Source organism: Boleophthalmus pectinirostris, unplaced genomic scaffold (genome assembly GCF_026225935.1).
Source record: "Boleophthalmus pectinirostris isolate CB_2022bp ecotype Guang Dong unplaced genomic scaffold, ASM2622593v1 HiC_scaffold_17, whole genome shotgun sequence".
Taxonomy (NCBI): Eukaryota; Metazoa; Chordata; class Actinopteri; order Gobiiformes; family Gobiidae; genus Boleophthalmus; species Boleophthalmus pectinirostris.
Window position 1 is genome coordinate 35,533,015 of NW_026571115.1, and position 19,118 is coordinate 35,552,132.

The window sequence follows — 19,118 nt, forward strand, 5'->3', positions numbered from 1 at the left end:
CGCCGAATGCAGCAACTGAAACAGAGGTGGTCAAATAATCTGTGTATGATTCTTTTTTTTTTCACAGTTTTTGTCCTAAACCTTTTTTACATTTTGGTTTTGGAGACAAATAATGAAGAAAGCTGTTTTTTCGTTTTCTTATTTTTTGGTTTGATATTGAAAAACGAAACGAATGACACACGGATTTCTAATAATTTGCGTTATATATTGAAATATCGTGATATCGTATCGTCAAAAGTCTCACAGTAATATATCGAGTTTCAAGTTGGAGACAAATAATGAAGAGAAACTGTTTTGTCGTTTTCTTATTTTTGGTTTTATGTTGAAAAACCAATGAACGAATGACACACGGACTTCCAATAATTAGTGATATATAATCGAAATATCGTGATATCATAAAAAAGTCAAAAGTATCACAATAATATCATGGACTGTCACAATATATCGAATTTCAAGTTGGAGACAAATAATGAAGTAAAACTGTTTTTTCATTTTCTTATTTTTGGTTTTATATTGAAAAACGAATGAACGAATGACACGGATTTCCAATAATTAGTGTTATATATCGAAAAATCGTGATATCGTATCGTCAAAAGTCTCACAATAATATCATGGACTGTCACAATATATCGAATTTCAAGTTTCTTTGCAAAAATTCATGGTTTTATAGCAGCAACAGCTGAACTACATTTCCCATGATTCATTTCAGCGCAAACAACATGAAGAAATATGTTTTTTACTTGAATTCTTGGGATTATGATGGAAATAATTCACACCAAAATCTTATCAAGGTATTTTAAAAGCAAAAAAAAGTGTCATCTACAATTTTATCAACCTTTTCAAAATATCGCAATAAATATCGTACCATGAAATGAATATCGTGAAAATATCGTACTGAGAGATTTGGATATCGTTACATCTCTAATTATTACTGTTTAGAAATGAATCATGGGTTATGTAGTTAGTTAGTGTAGTTAATTCAATATATCGTGACAGTTCTCGATGTTTTTGCGAGACTTTTGACGACACGATATCACGATATTTCGGTTATTGTTACATTCCAACAAATAATGTTTTTAAAGGACGTGTTGTGAAACTCGTGTGCGGTACAAATTTCGGTTTAAATGTAAAAATGTTCACAGATTTGTTGATCTGGTTTATGGTTCCACATTTTAAAAAAAAATAAAAATAACGGCACAAAGTTCTGACTCAAAATGAAATTCAGCTTTTTGTTTAGAATCGAAATTAAAATTGAAATGTGTAAATTTATGCAACTGAAACCTTTACAGTTAAAATCACTATCAAAAACAAACCTGAAGTTGTGTTTTGTTTCATTCACACATGTTTTGAGTAAATTTATTATCAATCTGTTCAAATCTCTAAACCTCAAAATGCTCCGTTCCACCTTGTGATGTCATGAAGAGGTAGTTTTCAAGTGAACAGCTCGTTTTTTTTATTTTAGTTCAGCAGAGATGAACAATTCCGGGGTTGAAATGGTCCATATGATTCTAGTGAAGGTGTGTGGAGTTTAAAAACACAGCGGAGCACTTCCTGTATTCTTACCACATGATGACATCACGAGGTGGAACAGAGTGTTTTCAGTCTGAGAGAAAAACTCGGCCTGAATGTGCAGGTTTGTGTGTTAAACATGTGTGAATGAACCACAAAAACACAACTCCACGTCTGTTTGTGATGAGGAAATATTAGAACAAAGATCTGAAAATTTTATAATATGGGACCTTTAAAGCTTTTAATTTATAAAAAATAAAATAAAATAAAAATCACAAAAATCTTCATATTGTTGCCATTCACAAAAGGATAAACAAATATCCCTCACTCTGCTAAAAGTATCTGGCAACTTACACATGATCCAATAAAACGTACACAGCAAAAACTGGAGGGTTAAAATTTCAGAGTAAAATATTTCAGAGTTGTTTTTAACCCCAAACTTTAACTATTTGAAAGTTAAATGTGGGTTCGAGTCGGGGTTATTTGCCAGAGTTGTTAATTCAACCTTTCTTAGTGTTAATTCAACTTCTCTTAGTGTTAATTTCCTCATTCGACCCTCCACTTCAAACTCCCGTGAGAGAAGACCAGTTTGAACCACTTTTGTTCATAATTTCATCTTAAATTAACTCAAATAAAGTGTAAAAATCAAACACCTGTGTGTTGTTTCGATAAATCAGGATAACTCTACAAAGTGTTATCTGTTTACTCTCAAAACGTCAATATAACTCTGGATTTCAGGGTTAAACAAGAACTTTGGTCCAGTGTTACTTAATGAACTTTTCCAAAAGCAAATGTTAAATTAAATCTAGAACAGATTGGACTCAAATAAACTCTGAGAAAATGTTAAAACTGATTCTGTGAGAGTCGATTTTAACACTCCACTTTTTGGATTTATTGGGTATCAGAAGTATTTGTGTTAATTTTACATTATTTGACTTATTTTGTGGTAATTTGGACCAACGTCGAGGTTTTAATTTGATTTTATTTCAAGATTTTCTGGGTGAACAAAACTCGACTAAAGAGATCAGGTTTTTTTCCACAGTATTTTTATTTAATTTTAATTTTAATTTTAATTTTTTGTTGACTCGGCTCGGACTCGGTTTGGACTCGGTCTGGACTCGGTCTTGGACTCGGTTTGGACTCGGTCCTGGACTCGGTCTGGACTCGGCTCTGGACTCGGCTTGGACTCGGTCTGGACTCGGTCTGGACTCGGTCTGGACTCGGGTCTGGACTCGGTTTGGACTCAGTCTGGGCTCAGCCTGGACTCGGTTTGGACTCGGCCTGGACTCGGTCTGGACTCGGTTTGGACTCGGGCTCGGTCTGGACTTGGTCTAGACTTGGTCTGGGCTCGGCCTGGACTCGGTCTGGACTCGGTCTGGACTCGGCCTGGACTCGGCCTGGACTCGGCCTGGACTCAGTCCGGACTCGGTCTGGACTCAATCTGAACTCGGTCTGGACTCGGCCTGGACTCGGTCTGGACTCGGTCTGGACTCGGTGGACTCGGCCTGGACTCGGTTTGGACTCAGTCTGGACTCGGCCTGGACTCGGCCTGGACTCGGCCTGGACTCGGTCTGGACTCGGTTTGGACTCGGTTTGGACTCGGTCTGGACTCGGTCTGGACTCGGTTTGGACTCGGTCTGGACTCGGTCTGGACTCGGTCTGGACTCGTCTTCACACATGGGCCACATTAGACGGGTAAAAATAAACGTCCATAAAACTCTTCATGCTCCTGCAGGTTTAACACTAACACTGCTCAAGGTGACAGGACCAGGACCAGGACTAAACCAGGACTGAACCAGGACTGGACCAGAACTGGACCAGGACTAAACCAGAACTGGACCAGGACTAAACCAGGATTAGACCAGGACTACACCAAGGCTAAACCAGAACTCAACCAGAACTAGGGTAGGACATGACCAGGACTGGACCAGGACTAGAACTGATCTATACAAGGACTGGACAATGACTGGACTAGGACCAGACCAAGACTGAACCTGGACTAGACCAGGACTAGACCTAGACCAGAACTGAACCAGGATTAGACCACGCAGGATTACACCATGGCTATCCAAAAACTAAACCAGAACGAGACCAGGACCAGGTCAGGACTAGACCAGGGTCGGTCCGAGACAGGGCCAGGACCAGACAAGGAGTGGACCAGGACTGGACCAAGGCTAGACCAGAACTAAACCAGAACGAGACCAGGACTGCACCAGTACTAGACAAGGATTAGACCAGTATTTGACCAGAATTGAACCAGGATAAGATCAGTACTGAACCAGGACTGAACTAGGACTAAGACTGGCCTAGACCAAGACTAGACCAGGACTACACCAGAACTAAACAAACTAGACCAGGACTGGATCAGAACTAGACCAGGACTAGACCTGATTTATACTAGAACTAGAGAAGGACTGGACCAGGACTAGACCAGGGCTAAACCAGTACTAGACCAGGACTAGCCTAGAAGTAGACCAGGACTAGACCAGAATTAGACGACCAGGACTGACCAAGACTGAACCAGGACTAGACCAGAACTACACCAGGGCTAATTCAAGACTAGGCCAGGACTAGACCAGGACTACACCAAGGCTAAATCAGAACTAAACCACTACTGGACCCGGACTGGATGAGGATTAGACCAAGATTACACCAGGGCTGAAACAGGACAGGACCAGAACTGGACCAGGAGTAGACCTGAACTATACCAGAACTAGAGAAGGACTGGACCAGGATTAGACCAGGGCTAAACCAGAACTAGACCAGGACTAGCCTTGAAGTAGACCGGTATTAGACCAATATTAGACCACCAGAACTAGACCAGGACTGAACCAGAACTAGACCAGGACTAGACCAGGACTAAACCAAGACTAGACTAGGACTAAACCAGGACTAGACCAGAAGTAGACCAGGACTAGACCAGGACTGAACCAGGACTAGATCAGGACTAGACCAAGACTAGACCAGGACTAAACCAAGATTAGACCAAGACTAGACCAGGACTAAACCAAGATTAGACCAAGACTAGACCAGGACTAAACCAAGATTAGACCAAGACTAGACCAGGACTAAACCAAGATTAGACCAAGACTAGACCAGGACTAGACCAAGACTAGATCAGGACTAGACCAGGACTAAACAGACTAGACCAGGACTAAACCAGACTAGACCAGAAGTAGACCAGGACTAAACCAGGACTAGACCAGAAGTAGACCAGGACTAGACCAGGACTGAACCAGGACTAGATCAGGACTAGACCAAGACTAGACCAGGACTAAACCAAGATTAGACCAAGACTAGACCAGGACTAAACCAAGATTAGACCAAGACTAGACCAGGACTAAACCAAGATTAGACCAAGACTAGACCAGGACTAAACCAAGATTAGACCAAGACTAGACCAGGACTAGACCAAGACTAGATCAGGACTAGACCAGGACTAAACCAAGACTAGACCAGGACTAAACCAGGACTAGACCAGAAGTAGACCAGGACTAAACCAGGACTAGACCAGAAGTAGACCAGGACTAGACCAGGACTGAAACCAGGACTAGATCAGGACTAGACCAAGACTAGACCAGGACTAAACCAAGATTAGACCAAGACTAGACCAGGACTAACCAAGATTAGACCAAGACTAGACCAGACTAGACTAGACCAAGACTAAGACTAGATCAGGACTAGACCAGGACTAAACCAAGACTAGACCAGGACTAAACCAGGACTAGACCAGAAGTAGACTAGGACTAGACCAGGACTGAACCAGGACTAGATCAGGACTAGACCAAGACTAGACCAGGACTAAACCAAGATTAGACCAAGACTAGACCAGGACTAAACCAAGATTAGACCAAGACTAGACCAGGACTAAACCAAGATTAGACCAAGACTAGACCAGGACTAAACCAAGATTAGACCAAGACTAGACCAGGACTAAACCAAAGATTAGACAAGACTAGAGACTAAACCAGACCAGACTAGACCAAGACTAGATCAGGACTAGACCAGGACTAAACCAAGACTAGACCAGGACTAAACCAGGACTAGACCAGAAGTAGACCAGGACTAAACCAGGACTAGACCAGAAGTAGACCAGGACTAGACCAGGACTGAACCAGGACTAGATCAGGACTAGACCAAGACTAGACCAGGACTAAACCAAGATTAGACCAAGACTAGACCAGGACTAAACCAAGATTAGACCAAGACTAGACCAGGACTAAACCAAGATTAGACCAAGACTAGACCAGGACTAAACCAAGATTAGACCAAGACAAGACCAGGACTAAACCAAGATTAGACCAAGACTAGACCAGGACTAGACCAAGACTAGATCAGGACTAAACCAGGACTAAACCAAGACTAGACCAGGACTAAACCAGGACTAGACCAGAAGTAGACCAGGACTAAACCAGGACTAGACCAGAAGTAGACCAGGACTAGACCAGGACTGAACCAGGACTAGATCAGGACTAGACCAAGACTAGACCAGGACTAAACCAAGATTAGACCAAGACTAGACCAGGACTAAACCAAGATTAGACCAAGACTAGACCAGGACTAGACCAAGACTAGATCAGGACTAGACCAGGACTAAACCAAGACTAGACCAGGACTAAACCAGGACTAGACCAGAAGTAGACAGGACTAGACCAGGACTGAACCAGGACTAGATCAGGACTAGACCAAGACTAGACCAGGACTAAACCAAGATTAGACCAAGACTAGACCAGGACTAAACCAAGATTAGACCAAGACTAGACCAGGACTAAACCAAGATTAGACCAAGACTAGACCAGGACTAAACCAAGATTAGACCAAGACTAGACCAGGACTAAACCAAGATTAGACCAAGACTAGACCAGGACTAAACCAAGACTAGATCAGGACTAGACCAGGACTAAACCAAGACTAGACCAGGACTAAACCAGGACTAGACCAGAAGTAGACCAGGACTAGACCAGGATTAGACTATTTTTGGACCAAGGCACAAGGTGAAGGGTTTAGTCTTGTCCCAACACAGATCAATTTTTAAATCAGCAAATCTGTCGGCCTCAAATCCTGCTCCTCTGTGACCCAGAAAGTACAGCTAGTGCACTGTTAGCATGCCGATATACCTCACAGCATAATATCCACAACCTCAGACCGAAACGACGCTTTAAATCTCAGATCCGGGCTCCAAAATAAAAAATAAAAAAAAGTTCAAACCGCGAAAATCCCCGACGAGCGCGGAGACCGAAACATCTGCGTCCACATGTGTGCGCCGCGCTTTAAGATGGCCGCCGTGAGAACAACTGGAAGCGCGGGCGCCTGCTGAGCTCTGGAGCCGGAGCCGTGCGACCCGAGCCGGAAAAAATAAAATAAAATAAAATAAAAATACAGGAAAGAAAAAGAGAAAAAGAAAAAGACTCACTGCACAAAATCTAAACGCAAATGTGTCCGGAATAAGATAAACTTACTTCTTTCATTTCTTCAAGACCTCCCAGACGCTGTTTACACGGATATCGCTTCCTCGTTTCCACGGTTACGCCATTACTTTGCTTGAAATGTTCCGCAGTGTGACATTAAACACCTCTACTTTGCATTTTTTTTTAAATTACGGGTGGTTTTAAAGCTCAAAAACACCTCGAAAAACAGACTTTTTGACTGTGAGCGGCGTCGCCTCTGCACAGATCTGACCTGTAACTCGGTCCAGTTTGGTTTCCGTGAAAATATAGTGCAAAAAAACTAAATTTTGTCAAGTTAAAATGATGGGAATTAAGAAAGTTTGATCATGATTTGAGTAAATTTCACTTGACGAGTAAAATGATCTGCCAGTGGAATAAGACTTTTTGTACTTAAAATATGAAAATACATCTTACAAAGAAAAATACATAAAATAAAAAATACAAAAAAATACAAAAAAATAAATAAATAAAATAAAATAAGAAAATAAGAAAAAAAACTACTTTTTGCACTTAAAATAAGAAACAAAATTGAATGTTGCTTGAATTTAGAAAAAAAACCAAACATACTTATTCCATTGGTGGAAAATTTGACTTGTCAAGTTGAATCGACTCAAACCAAGTAAAATGTAATTTTAACTTAACTCGATCATGTTTTTTTTCCAGTGCAGAGTCAGTTTGTCAAAAGTATCAAAAATCAGACACTAATCGATCCCAAAACCAAACCAAAACATCTGAAGACGTGTCAATACTAAAAAATAATCTTACAGCTTTATTAAAACTCTGATAAAACCATAAGTTAATGATTATTTTGTGTTGAAAATTCCATTAAACTGTCTAAAAAAACAAGTATTATTATCATTCACTGCAAAAAAACTAAATCTAGTCAAGTTAAGACGACTTGAACTAACAAAGTTTGATCACGATTTGAGTAAATTTCACTTAAAAAGTAAAATGATCTGCCAGTGGAACAAGACTTTTGTACTTAAAATATGAAAATACATCTTACTATACTTAAAAAAACTTAAAACAACAACTTTTTGCACTTAAAACCGAATGTTGCTTGAATTAAGAAAAACACACTTGTTCCATTGGCAGATAATTTGACTTGTCAAGTTGAATCGACTCAAATTAACCCAAATGTTCTTAATTTAAGTCATTTTAATTTACCTAGATATTGTTTTTTTGTTTGTTTTTTTCCAGTGTAGAAAGGTTTAAAGCCAGGCCAAAACAGGACTAAACCAGGACTAAACTAGAACTAAACTAGGACTAGAACAAGACTAAACTAGAATTAAAACAGGACTAAACTAGAACTAAACCAGGACTAGAACAAGACTAAACTAGAATTAAAACAGGACTAAACCAGGACTAAATTAGAACTAAACTAGGACTAGAACAAGACTAAACTAGAATTAAAACAGGACTAAACCAGGACTGAACTAGAACTAAACTAGAACTAAACTAAAACTAAACCAGGACTAAACCAGGACTAAAACAGAACTAAAACAGAACTAAACCAGGACTAAACTAGAACTAAACCAGGATTAAACTAGAACTAAACCAGGACTAAACTAGAACTAAACCAGGACTAAACCAGGACTAAACTAGAATTAAAACAGGACTAGAACAGGACTAAACTAGAACTAAACTAGAACTAAACTAAAACTAAACCAGAACTAAAACAGAACTAAACCAGGACTAAACTAGAACTAAACCAGGACTAAACTAGAACTAAACCAGGACTAAACCAGGACTAAACTAGAATTAAAACAGGACTAGAACAGGACTAAACTAGAACTAAACTAAAACTAAACCAGAACTAAAACAGAACTAAAACAGAACTAAACCAGGACTAAACTAGAACTAAAACAGGACTAAACTAGAATTAAAACAGGACTAAACCAGGACTGAACTAGAACTAAACCAGGACTAAACTAGAACTAAACCAGGACTAAACTAGAATTAAAACAGGACTAAACAGGACTAAACTAGGACTAAACTAGAACTAAACCAGGACTAAACTAGAACTAAACTAGAACTAAACTAAAATTAAACCAGGACTAAACCAGGACTAAAACAGAACTAAAACAGAACTAAACCAGGACTAAACTAGAACTAAAACAGGACTAAACTAGAATTAAAACAGGACTAGAACAGGACTAAACTAGAACTAAACCAGGACTAAACTAGAACTAAACTAGAACTAAACTAAAATTAAAACAGGACTAAACCAGGACTAAACTAGAACTAAAACAGAACTAAACCAGGACTAAACTAGAACTAAACCAGGACTAAACTAGAATTAAAACAGGACTAAAACAGGACTAAACTAGAACTAAACCAGGACTAAACTAGAACTAAACTAGAACTAAACTAAAACTAAACCAGGACTAAAACAAAACTAAAACAGAACTAAACCAGGACTAAACTAGAACTAAACCAGGACTAAACTAGAATTAAAACTAGAACTAAAACAGGACTAAACTAGAACTAAAACAGAACTAAACCAGGACTAAACTAGAACTAAAACAGGACTAAACTAGAATTAAAACAGGACTAAACCAGGACTGAACTAGAACTAAACCAGGACTAAACTAGAACTAAACCAGGACTAAACTAGAATTAAAACAGGACTAAACAGGACTAAACTAGAACTAAACCAGGACTAAACCAGGACTAAAACAGAACTAAACCAGGACTAAACTAAAACTAAAACAGAACTAAACCAGGACTAAACTAGAACTAAACCAGGACTAAACTAGAATTAAAACTAGAACTAAAACAGGACTAAACTAGAACTAAAACAGAACTAAACCAGGACTAAACTAGAACTAAAACAGGACTAAACTAGAATTAAAACAGGACTAAACCAGGACTGAACTAGAACTAAACCAGGACTAAACTAGAACTAAACCAGGACTAAACTAGAATTAAAACAGGACTAGAACAGGACTAAACTAGAACTAAACCAGGACTAAACCAGGACTAAAACAGAACTAAAACAAAACTAAACCAGGACTAAACTAAAACTAAAACAGAACTAAACCAGGACTAAACTAGAACTAAAACAGGACTAAACTAGAATTAAAACAGGACTAAACCAGGACTGAACTAGAACTAAACCAGGACTAAACTAGAACTAAACTAGGACTAAACTAGAATTAAAACAGGACTAGAACAGGACTAAACTAGAAACTAAACTAGGACTAAACCAGACTAAACCAGGACTAAAACAGAACTAAAACAAAACTAAACCAGGACTAAACTAAAACTAAAACAGAACTAAACCAGGACTAAACCAGAACTAAAACAAATAAAATCAAATGTTCTTAATTTAAGTCATTTTAACTCACCTAGATATTGTTTTTTTCCAGTGTAGAAAGGTTTAAAGCCACACTGTGAAACATTCCAGACCAATCTATAACATCTCCACGGGGAAAAAAAAAAAAAAGAAAAGCGTCTGCCAGAAAAGTTACACAATCCACCTTCCAGATTTAAGCTCGTAAAACAACGAAACGCTGATGGTTCAAGTTCAAGCTGCGAGTCGAGCACCGGGATGTAAAGAGACGAGACGTTTTAATTTTGTTTTATTCGTAGTTTTAACTTTTCTTTACATTTTAAGACGTAATATTGATCTGAAACGGCGACACTAAGCTCCAGAAACGGATTTTCTCTTCAAACGTTCAAACATTTCACCAAAGCAAGCAGCAGAGTTACACTTACAACGGTTTATTTGTGAACCACGGCTTTGCAAATCTTCACATAAATACAATGAATCGGTAAATCAAAACGATAAAGACGTGTGGGTGGGGATAGGGGGTAGGTGAAAACAGGGATTTTCTGAACACTCAAGCCTCCATGTACAGTATGAATCAACGGAAATACAACTCTGAGAATGTTTAAGTCATTTTTTCAGTCTTAATAACATAAAACCTGTTTTTATAGTTTAAAATGTCTAATCAAATCGGTGCCAAACTGTCCACTCTGTTGTTTCTGTGTTTGAACAAAGGGCTGAAAACTATTTGAGACCAAACTGGGATTAAACTGGAACTAAACCAGGACTAAACCAGGACAAAATCAAGACCAAAACAGGACTAAACCAGGACTAAATCAGTAATAAACCAGGACTATGTGTTTGAGCATAGGGCTGAAATCTGGGACCAAACACGAACTAAACCAGGACTAAACTAGAACTAAAACCAGGACTAAAACCAGGACTAAAATAGGACTTAACCAGGACCCTAAAACCAGGACTAAACAAGAACTAAACCAAGAACTAAAACCAGGGCTAAAACCAAGACTAAAGTAGGACTAAACTAGAACTAAAACCAGGACTAAACAAGGACTAAACTAGAACTAAAACCAGGACTAAAACCAGGACTAAACCAGGACTAAACTAGAACTAAAATAGTACTAAACCACAACTAAAACTAGGACTAAAATAGGACTTAACCAGGACCCTAAAACCAGGACTAAAACCAGGACTAAAGTAGGACTAAACTAGAACTAAAACCAGGACTAAAACCAGGACTAAACAAGGACTAAACTAGAACTAAAACCAGGACTAAAACCAGGACTAAACCAGGACTAAACTAGAACTAAAAACCAGGACTAAAACAGGACTAAAACTAAGGACTAAACTAGAACTAAAACCAGGACTAAAACCAGGACTAAACCAGGACTAAACTAGAACTAAAACCAGGACTAAAACCAGGACTAAACCAGGACTAAACTAGAACTAAAATAGTACTAAACCACAACTAAAACTAGGACTAAAATAGGACTTAACCAGGACCCTAAAACCAGGGCTAAAACCACGACTAAAGTAGGACTAAACTAGAACTAAAACCAGGACTAAAACCAGGACTAAACAAGGACTAAACTAGAACTAAAATAGTACTAAACCACAACTAAAACTAGGACTAAAATAGGACTTAACTAGAACTAAACCAGAACTAAACTAAAACTAAAACAGGACTAAAACCAGGAGTAAAACCAAGACTAGAATCAGGACTATAACAGGACTAAACTAGAACTAAAACAGGACTAAACTAGAACAAATATTCCATTGTTGTGGTAAAATAATCAGGCAACTTAAACAACCTTAAACTGCAATAAACATAAAATGACTTGATTAAACAAACTAAAAAATATATATTAAACAAAAATACGTATTTATTGAAAAAATAAAGCAACAAAAATATTCAACAAATCATCTGAATTCAAGTCATTTAGTTCAGATCATGTCTAACTGAAGTGACGCCCAAATGTCCACTCTGTTGTTTATGTGGATTTTGAACATGTGAGACCAAACTGAGACTAAACCAGGACTAGGACCAGGACTAAACCAGGACTAAACCAGGAGTAGAACCAGGAGTAGAACCAGGACTAAACCACCACTAGAACAAGACCAAGAATCATCATTGCGCTAAAAATGAACAAGCAACTAAACAATTTTAGACAAGATTTGATTCCACAAAGTAACAAAAATATTGAAATAGGCAAAATTATCTTCAAAACATGAAAATTAAATAAACTGATGTTGAATTCGAGTCATTTAGTCGAGCTCAGGTCTAATCAAAGTGATGCGTAATGGTGCGCTCGGTTGTTCTGTGTGGATTTTACGCACGGGGGCCTGTTCTTTCTTTCCTTATGTAAATCCTTCTCTATGTAAATACTGTATTGAAATCCATGTTCCATCGGTGTGTTTTATAATGTTATGGCCCTGAGCGTCCCTGGCACATCCCGTATCCAGGCGCCGCTCCCCCCCGCGCGGGACCATCCACGCCGAACCCGGGATTATTGCTGGAAAGTCCCATAACTCACGCGGATACCCTGGGCCCTCTCCAAGCCTTTACGCGCGCGCTCTGATGGATGGCACCGCGCGTCATTTGTGTGCTTCTGTTGAAAAGAAAAGGCCACCTCTCCTCTCTCTCTCTCTCTCTCTCTCTCTCTCTCTCTCTCTCTCTCTCTCCTCTCCTCTCTCCTCCTCCGTCACCACGCACTCTCACGCGCACGCAGACGCACGCATCAGACGGCCCGTGGCGTCGACGAGATTTATCCCGCGAGTTTCTGTTTTTGTGCCGTTGTTTTTGTTCTCACATCCACTCGCAGCCACTAAGAGAGGGAAGAGTGGCGAAAAATTGGACTCGAGTTAAAACAACATCACTTCAAAAATAACTCAGACTAAGATAACAATGAGAAAGTCAAATATTTAAGTCAATTTGCGTAAAAACTGTATTTATTGTTTGAAACTTCTAATCAAATCCGTGCCCAACTGTCCTCTCTAAACGTGTTTGAACAAAGGGCTGGAAACTACGAGAACAAACTGGGATTAAACCAGGACCAAGCCAGGACTAAACCAGGACTAAACTGGAACTAAAACAGGACTATAACAGGACCGTGTGTTTGAACAAAGGGCTGAAATCTGAGACCTAAGAGGAACTGAACCAGGACTAAACCAGGACTAAAACCAGGACTAAACCAGGACTAAATTGGAACTAAAACAGGACTAAGACAGGACTAAACTAGGACTAAACAAGGACTAAAACAGGACTAAGTGTTTGAACAAAGGGCTGAAATCTGAGACCTAAGAGGAACTAAACCAGGACTAAACCAGGACTAAAACCAGGACTAAATTAGAACTAAAACAGGACTAAAACAGGATTCAAACAGGACTAAAACAGGATTAAACCAGGACTAAACAAGGACTAAATCAGGACTATGTGTTAGAACAAAGGGCTGAAATCTGAAACAGGAACTGAACCAGGACTAAAGTGCAACTAAAACAGGGCTAAAGCAGGACTATGTATTTGATCAAAGGGCTGAAATCTGAGACCTAACAGAAACTGAACCAGGACTAAACCAGGACTAAAACCAGGACTAAAACCAGGACTAAAACCAGGACTAAACCAGGACTAAATTGGAACTAAAACAGGACCAAACTAGGACTAAACCACAACTAAACTAGGACTATGCATTTGAACAACGGGCTGAAATCTGAGACCTAACAGGAACTGAACCAGGTCTTAACCAGGACTAAACCGGGACTAAACTGGAACTAAACCAGGATTGTGTGTTTGAACAAAGGACTGCATTGTAAAATCTCACAAAGTTAAGATGATTAGAATCAAGGAAGATTTATCATGATTTGATTCAATTTCAGTTTAGAAATACTTCAATATTTTCATATTTTAAGTACTACAAGTTCTTAAAATATGAAAATACATATTGGAACACTTAAAATAAGAAAAACAAGAACCTTTTGCACTTAAAATATGACACGAAAATCTATTTTTGCTTGAGTTAAGAAAAACAGACTTATTCCATTAGTAGATCCTTTCACTTATCAAGTTGAATCTGCTCAAATAAAGTAAAACATTCTTAATTTACGTCATTTGAACTTGTTTTGTGGAGTGTGAAATCTGAGACCTAACAGGGACTAAACCAGGACTAAACCAGGACTAAAAATATCCAGTAAGAGATGATAAAGTGGCGAAACATTGTACTCAAGTTAAAACAACATTACTTCAAAATACGATCACTCAAACTGAAGTACAAAGTAGGTGTCCAAATATTTATCAGAGTGAAAAAAAAAAAGATTTGGAAAAACGAATTAAAGTTGGGACATAAAATCTGATTTATTTTTTGATTGGAAGTACAAAAAATTATAAATGCTGTACAAAATCTGGTACAGACACAAAAACGAGACACTAAATCAGATGTGAAGGAGCTGCAAGACACACAAATGTTCAAATCGTTTCATTTTTTTGTCACTTTACAATTACGCCCGGTGGGAAGACGAAGAGGAACTTTTACGCACGAGTACTGTTACTTCTGCGAGTAAAAGTAACTAAGAGCTCTGCCCACCTCTGCATGGAAAATACCAGGAGCAAAAAAAAAAAAGCAAAGTAAAACATTAGTGATTCGTTTCTGGGGAGCGCTTACGAATCCCGCCTAAAATAATTCCTCCACGCGCCGTCCAAACGTCGCCGCTCCGTGATGGATTCAGTGTTGTCGTTAGCGTGCGTAAACGTTCCATCAACACGAGTGCGCGCCACGACGGGCCACATCGGGTTATTTTGGAGCCGGGGCAGATGAATCACGCAGGTAGAATCCACAGAACAGTTCCATAAAAGCAGCGGGGCGTCTCGGGGCTCGGGGCGGACCGGAGCGCGCACAGACCGGCGCTTTGTGGACACGGCACAGCGCGCGTTTCTCTGGGAACATTTGTAACGCGTAATGAGCTGCGCTGGGCTTTGGTAATATATTATAAAGAGAGAGTCCGAAACGCGCGGTCCGGTTCACAATGGTTCGTGTATGTTTGAGGAGCCATAACGTCGCCATGTTGTGCTCCCCAAAGATTGTGGGCTGGGAAATATTGATCATTGTTATTCTATGGCCCTGTGTGTGTGTCAGGAATCTGAAATAGATCACAGTGCTGACTAAATATTCAGAAATGTTGTTGTCTTTGTCTTTGGATACGCGTAAGGGAATGTTTCATAAGCGACTGAATGTTCTTTGTAAAAACATGTATCCGGTTTTTTACATTTTAATCTGTTTTATCTCCTACTTTTAGATTTTAGAAACAATAAATTGATATTTCTGGTTGTATGAGAACAACAGTTACTTTTGTCAAACGTTGTGTTGAAACATAAAACATAAATCAGGCCTTTCTTCTCCGTCTCATCTGGGAGATATTAGGGATAAACCCGGTTTATATCATGTTTCATATATATGTTTTATCCCAGATGAAAACGTGTGTTTTCTTTTTCCACATTATATAACAAAAGACTTCTGTGTGTGAGTCGAAACATCTTTATTTTTAAAACAAAGCGACTACACTCGTGAAACGTCTCCTCTCCTTGTGGAAATGTAACAAACACACGAGTGTCGGAGCTCTTGATAAAACCAGGTCATACCTGAGCTCAAATATATTTCCCGTGACAAAAAGCCTAAGTAGTTGTAACTATTCTGCAGACGTGCTTTGAAAAGTAGGTTTTGAGCCCGCGGCATGTTTGTCTTCTCCGGTTTCCTCTCCTCTCAGCGCCTCCAGAGCAGGAGCCGTGCGCGCTCTGGTGCCTCCGCGCGCTCTGACGCATGAGTTATGGGGCCTTTGGAGTGCTCAGAGCTCATCTGGCGGCGCGGCTCCGGCCCGGCCCCGTGATGGACGGCCGCTCCGCTTTTATGATTTGGGGAGACGGCGCGCGGCTGACACTCCGCGGATTATTTTCTGATGGACAAGGTTTGGAGCCGCCATCAGAGCAGATATATCACTCCGCCTGTGTTTACGCGCGGCTTTATGGACAGATATGTGGACTTAATGTGGATACTAAAGGCGAGTCTGACAAGATATACCAGACTGGATCAAACTGTGTTTGAGTTTTATTTGTGACAGACATCAAACTCTTACACAAACTCAGAGGGAAATCTTGTAACTTATAAAGTATAATACAACATTATTACACAAAGAGGATGGTGCCTGTTAGACGAACCACTCTGAACATATGTCTCTCCCCGGGAAAAAGAGAAACAGAAACAGTCTGACATTATCCTCATGCTTTAACAATGGAGAGACCAAACATGTGGCATGTGTGTATGCTTCAGACCCATAAGGCTGCGCTTCAGTTCCGCACAGGCTGCGTGCGCACTTTGTGTGGCGTTTGGATCTTACATGGACCATTATATCACTGTGCGTCTTTACGCACAGGGTTTACAGACAGATATATGAACCTAATCCACATAATAAAATCACTGATGAGTTATAGACTTATACTTCATGCAACTACTACACTAGACTTATATTAAAACTTGCATTTATGAATTTTAAACAAATAAACATTTTCCCAGTATTATGATAAACATCACAGTTCTGTTTTAGTGCTTCTAACGTGGCACTTTTGTTTAAACTGATTCTTCTATAACGCGCCAAAACAAACGTGTCCACACTACAACAACACGCTCAAAATCATGTTCCGTTTCAAACACGAGCTCTCAACACAAACTCAACATCACTTCTCAGATATATGGGAAATTCACACTCGGACCTCGGTCATCCTCTGTGGCCACGCGCCAATGTTTCCGTCTAAACTGACCCAGATCCTCGGATACAGCTGCTGTTCCCGCTCCGGTGCCAACTCACATCCTACGCAAAATACCACAGAGCCTAACCCCAGCCTGCAGCGCCCCGAGCCGCGTAAAACATGCAGCCAGAGCTTGGGGCGCACGGAACGGCGACAGCCAGAGAAAGCAAGAGCTACGAGCTACAATGTACCTGCCGTAAAAATGACAAATCTACCGCTCCAGCCGCTCCGTCCTGTTTAAACAAGTCAGGAGTGCGCATGTCCCGGCAATTAACGCACGGGAACCCACAACGAGCCGAAGAAATATTTTACTTTTACTGTCCAATAGGAAAACTTCCCCGGAGAGGTCGTTATCCCGCGCGTGTTATAGACTTCTGTTATTTTACAAGCGAATGAGACAAAGAGACTACTGTGCGTAAAGGACTGCGCTTTTAATTACGCACGATGACACGGGGTGATTGGGTAAAGCCGGATTACTACTGTTTAGATTACCAAACAAGACAGCAAAGCACTTGTAAAACAAACAGAGCATCGCTGTAACTCAAATGTACATTTAGGGAGTTAAGATCCAATGTTTTCTATAAGCTCTTGTAACTGAAGTGAGCACAGTTTGGGTTAAGTGGCCTAGTCACAGACGCATGCGTAAAAGTAAATATTTGACATGTTGATATTTTATTATTTTCGACTACTCAAAGAAGTTAGAAGCACGTTTAGTGGTTTCTGTAAGACGCACAAGAAAACTACAACGTTGCACAAAAGGAAAGGAAATATGTTTTGAGTTTATACATTCTAAAATAACTTTGAGCTGCTTGGGACAAATATTCTAATTTAAAACTGAACCTAAATTGTACTTAAAGTGAAATTGTGTGCAGATTTCCTTCTTTGATTTCTTATTTAAAGACTGTTTATTGTTTTATTTGACTATTTGGAGAACACAAGTCTTGGCTTTGTCTAAGTTGGACAAGTTGAAGTTGTCTCCAAGTGAACAAATCCCGTTAAACTAAAGTAAAGTTTTAGTAAGTTTGCACATCTCCATATTACGCATGTGTAAAACAAGTGTCTAAAAGGCAGTGACCGGCGCGGCGCGGGTCGTGGCCGGGGTCAGCGCGGCTCATAAGGCTGCAGATGACAGGAGCCAACTCCCAGTGAACTCGGAGCGGGAGGCGGGGGTCGGCTCCCGGCTCTTTGTTCGTGTTTTATGGCGGCATAAAACGCTTTTACAATCCCTCGCTCTCCGCCGCTATTTCCGCCCGAGAAAAGGACTTACTTTGATCCAGCGCGTCTTTGTCCTCGGGCCCGTCACAAACGTCCTTACTGTCGTCGAAGCTCGCTCCGGGGATGGACACGGGATGGTGGCTCAGCTCCCGGGGCTCCACGGGGGAAGGCTCCAGAATGTAGGCGCTGTCGAGCGGATGCTGCGCTCCGAGCTTCCCCGGCAGCTCCGCGTTCAGATGCCCCAGCTGCGGCTCGAGCTTGACCTGCCCCTGCCCCGGGTCCGAGGCGCGCGGGGCACAGTCCAGCCACGAGCGCAGGTAGCGAGAGTCCGCGGCGGGCACGTGCTGCGCGGGGAGGTACGGGTGGTAGACGCCGTGGTGCGGGCTGAACGGGCTCCAGGACGACGAGAAGACGGGGGGTTTGGGCTGGAAGCTGCACGACGGGTACGGGTCCGGGTGATCCGCGTGCACGCCGACCCCCGGTTGCCTCGCGCCGCCGCTGGCTGACGCGGGGCTCGCGGAGGAGGAGGAGTACGGCCCGGGGAAGCGCGCGGCCGGCCCCGACAGTTCATCGCTCTCGTGACTGATGATGGAGTCCACGTAGTAGTTGCTGAGAGCGCCAGACACGGCCATCATCGGACATTCTCTGGGACGCACAGGGTCTAAGCAGAGCGGCTCCACAGCACACACACTCCCGGGTCCTCCCCCTCCCTTCGCGTCCACCGAAACTCTCTCCAGAAACAAAGTGCTACTCGCTACAGCCCCTGCATGCGCGCGCGGGGGAAGGACTGCCTGCGTGTGCGCGAGGCGAGAACTGATTGGCCGGACTTTTTCCTTGTTGCCTGATAAAGCGTCAATGGTGCGTAAAT

At 40.9% G+C, this 19,118-nt stretch overlaps 1 protein-coding gene across 1 annotated transcript in view; it reads right to left on the reverse strand.

Moving 5' to 3' along the window:
- hoxb9a (homeobox B9a) overlaps window positions 1–18,882 on the reverse strand; it is a 62,730-nt gene extending 43,848 nt beyond the window's left edge. The window contains exon 1 of the mRNA XM_055153011.1: window positions 18,303–18,882. Within this exon, the coding sequence (XP_055008986.1) occupies window positions 18,303–18,882 (580 nt within the window). The remainder of the gene's footprint in view (window positions 1–18,302) is intronic.
- Window positions 18,883–19,118: the final 236 nt, after the last annotated feature.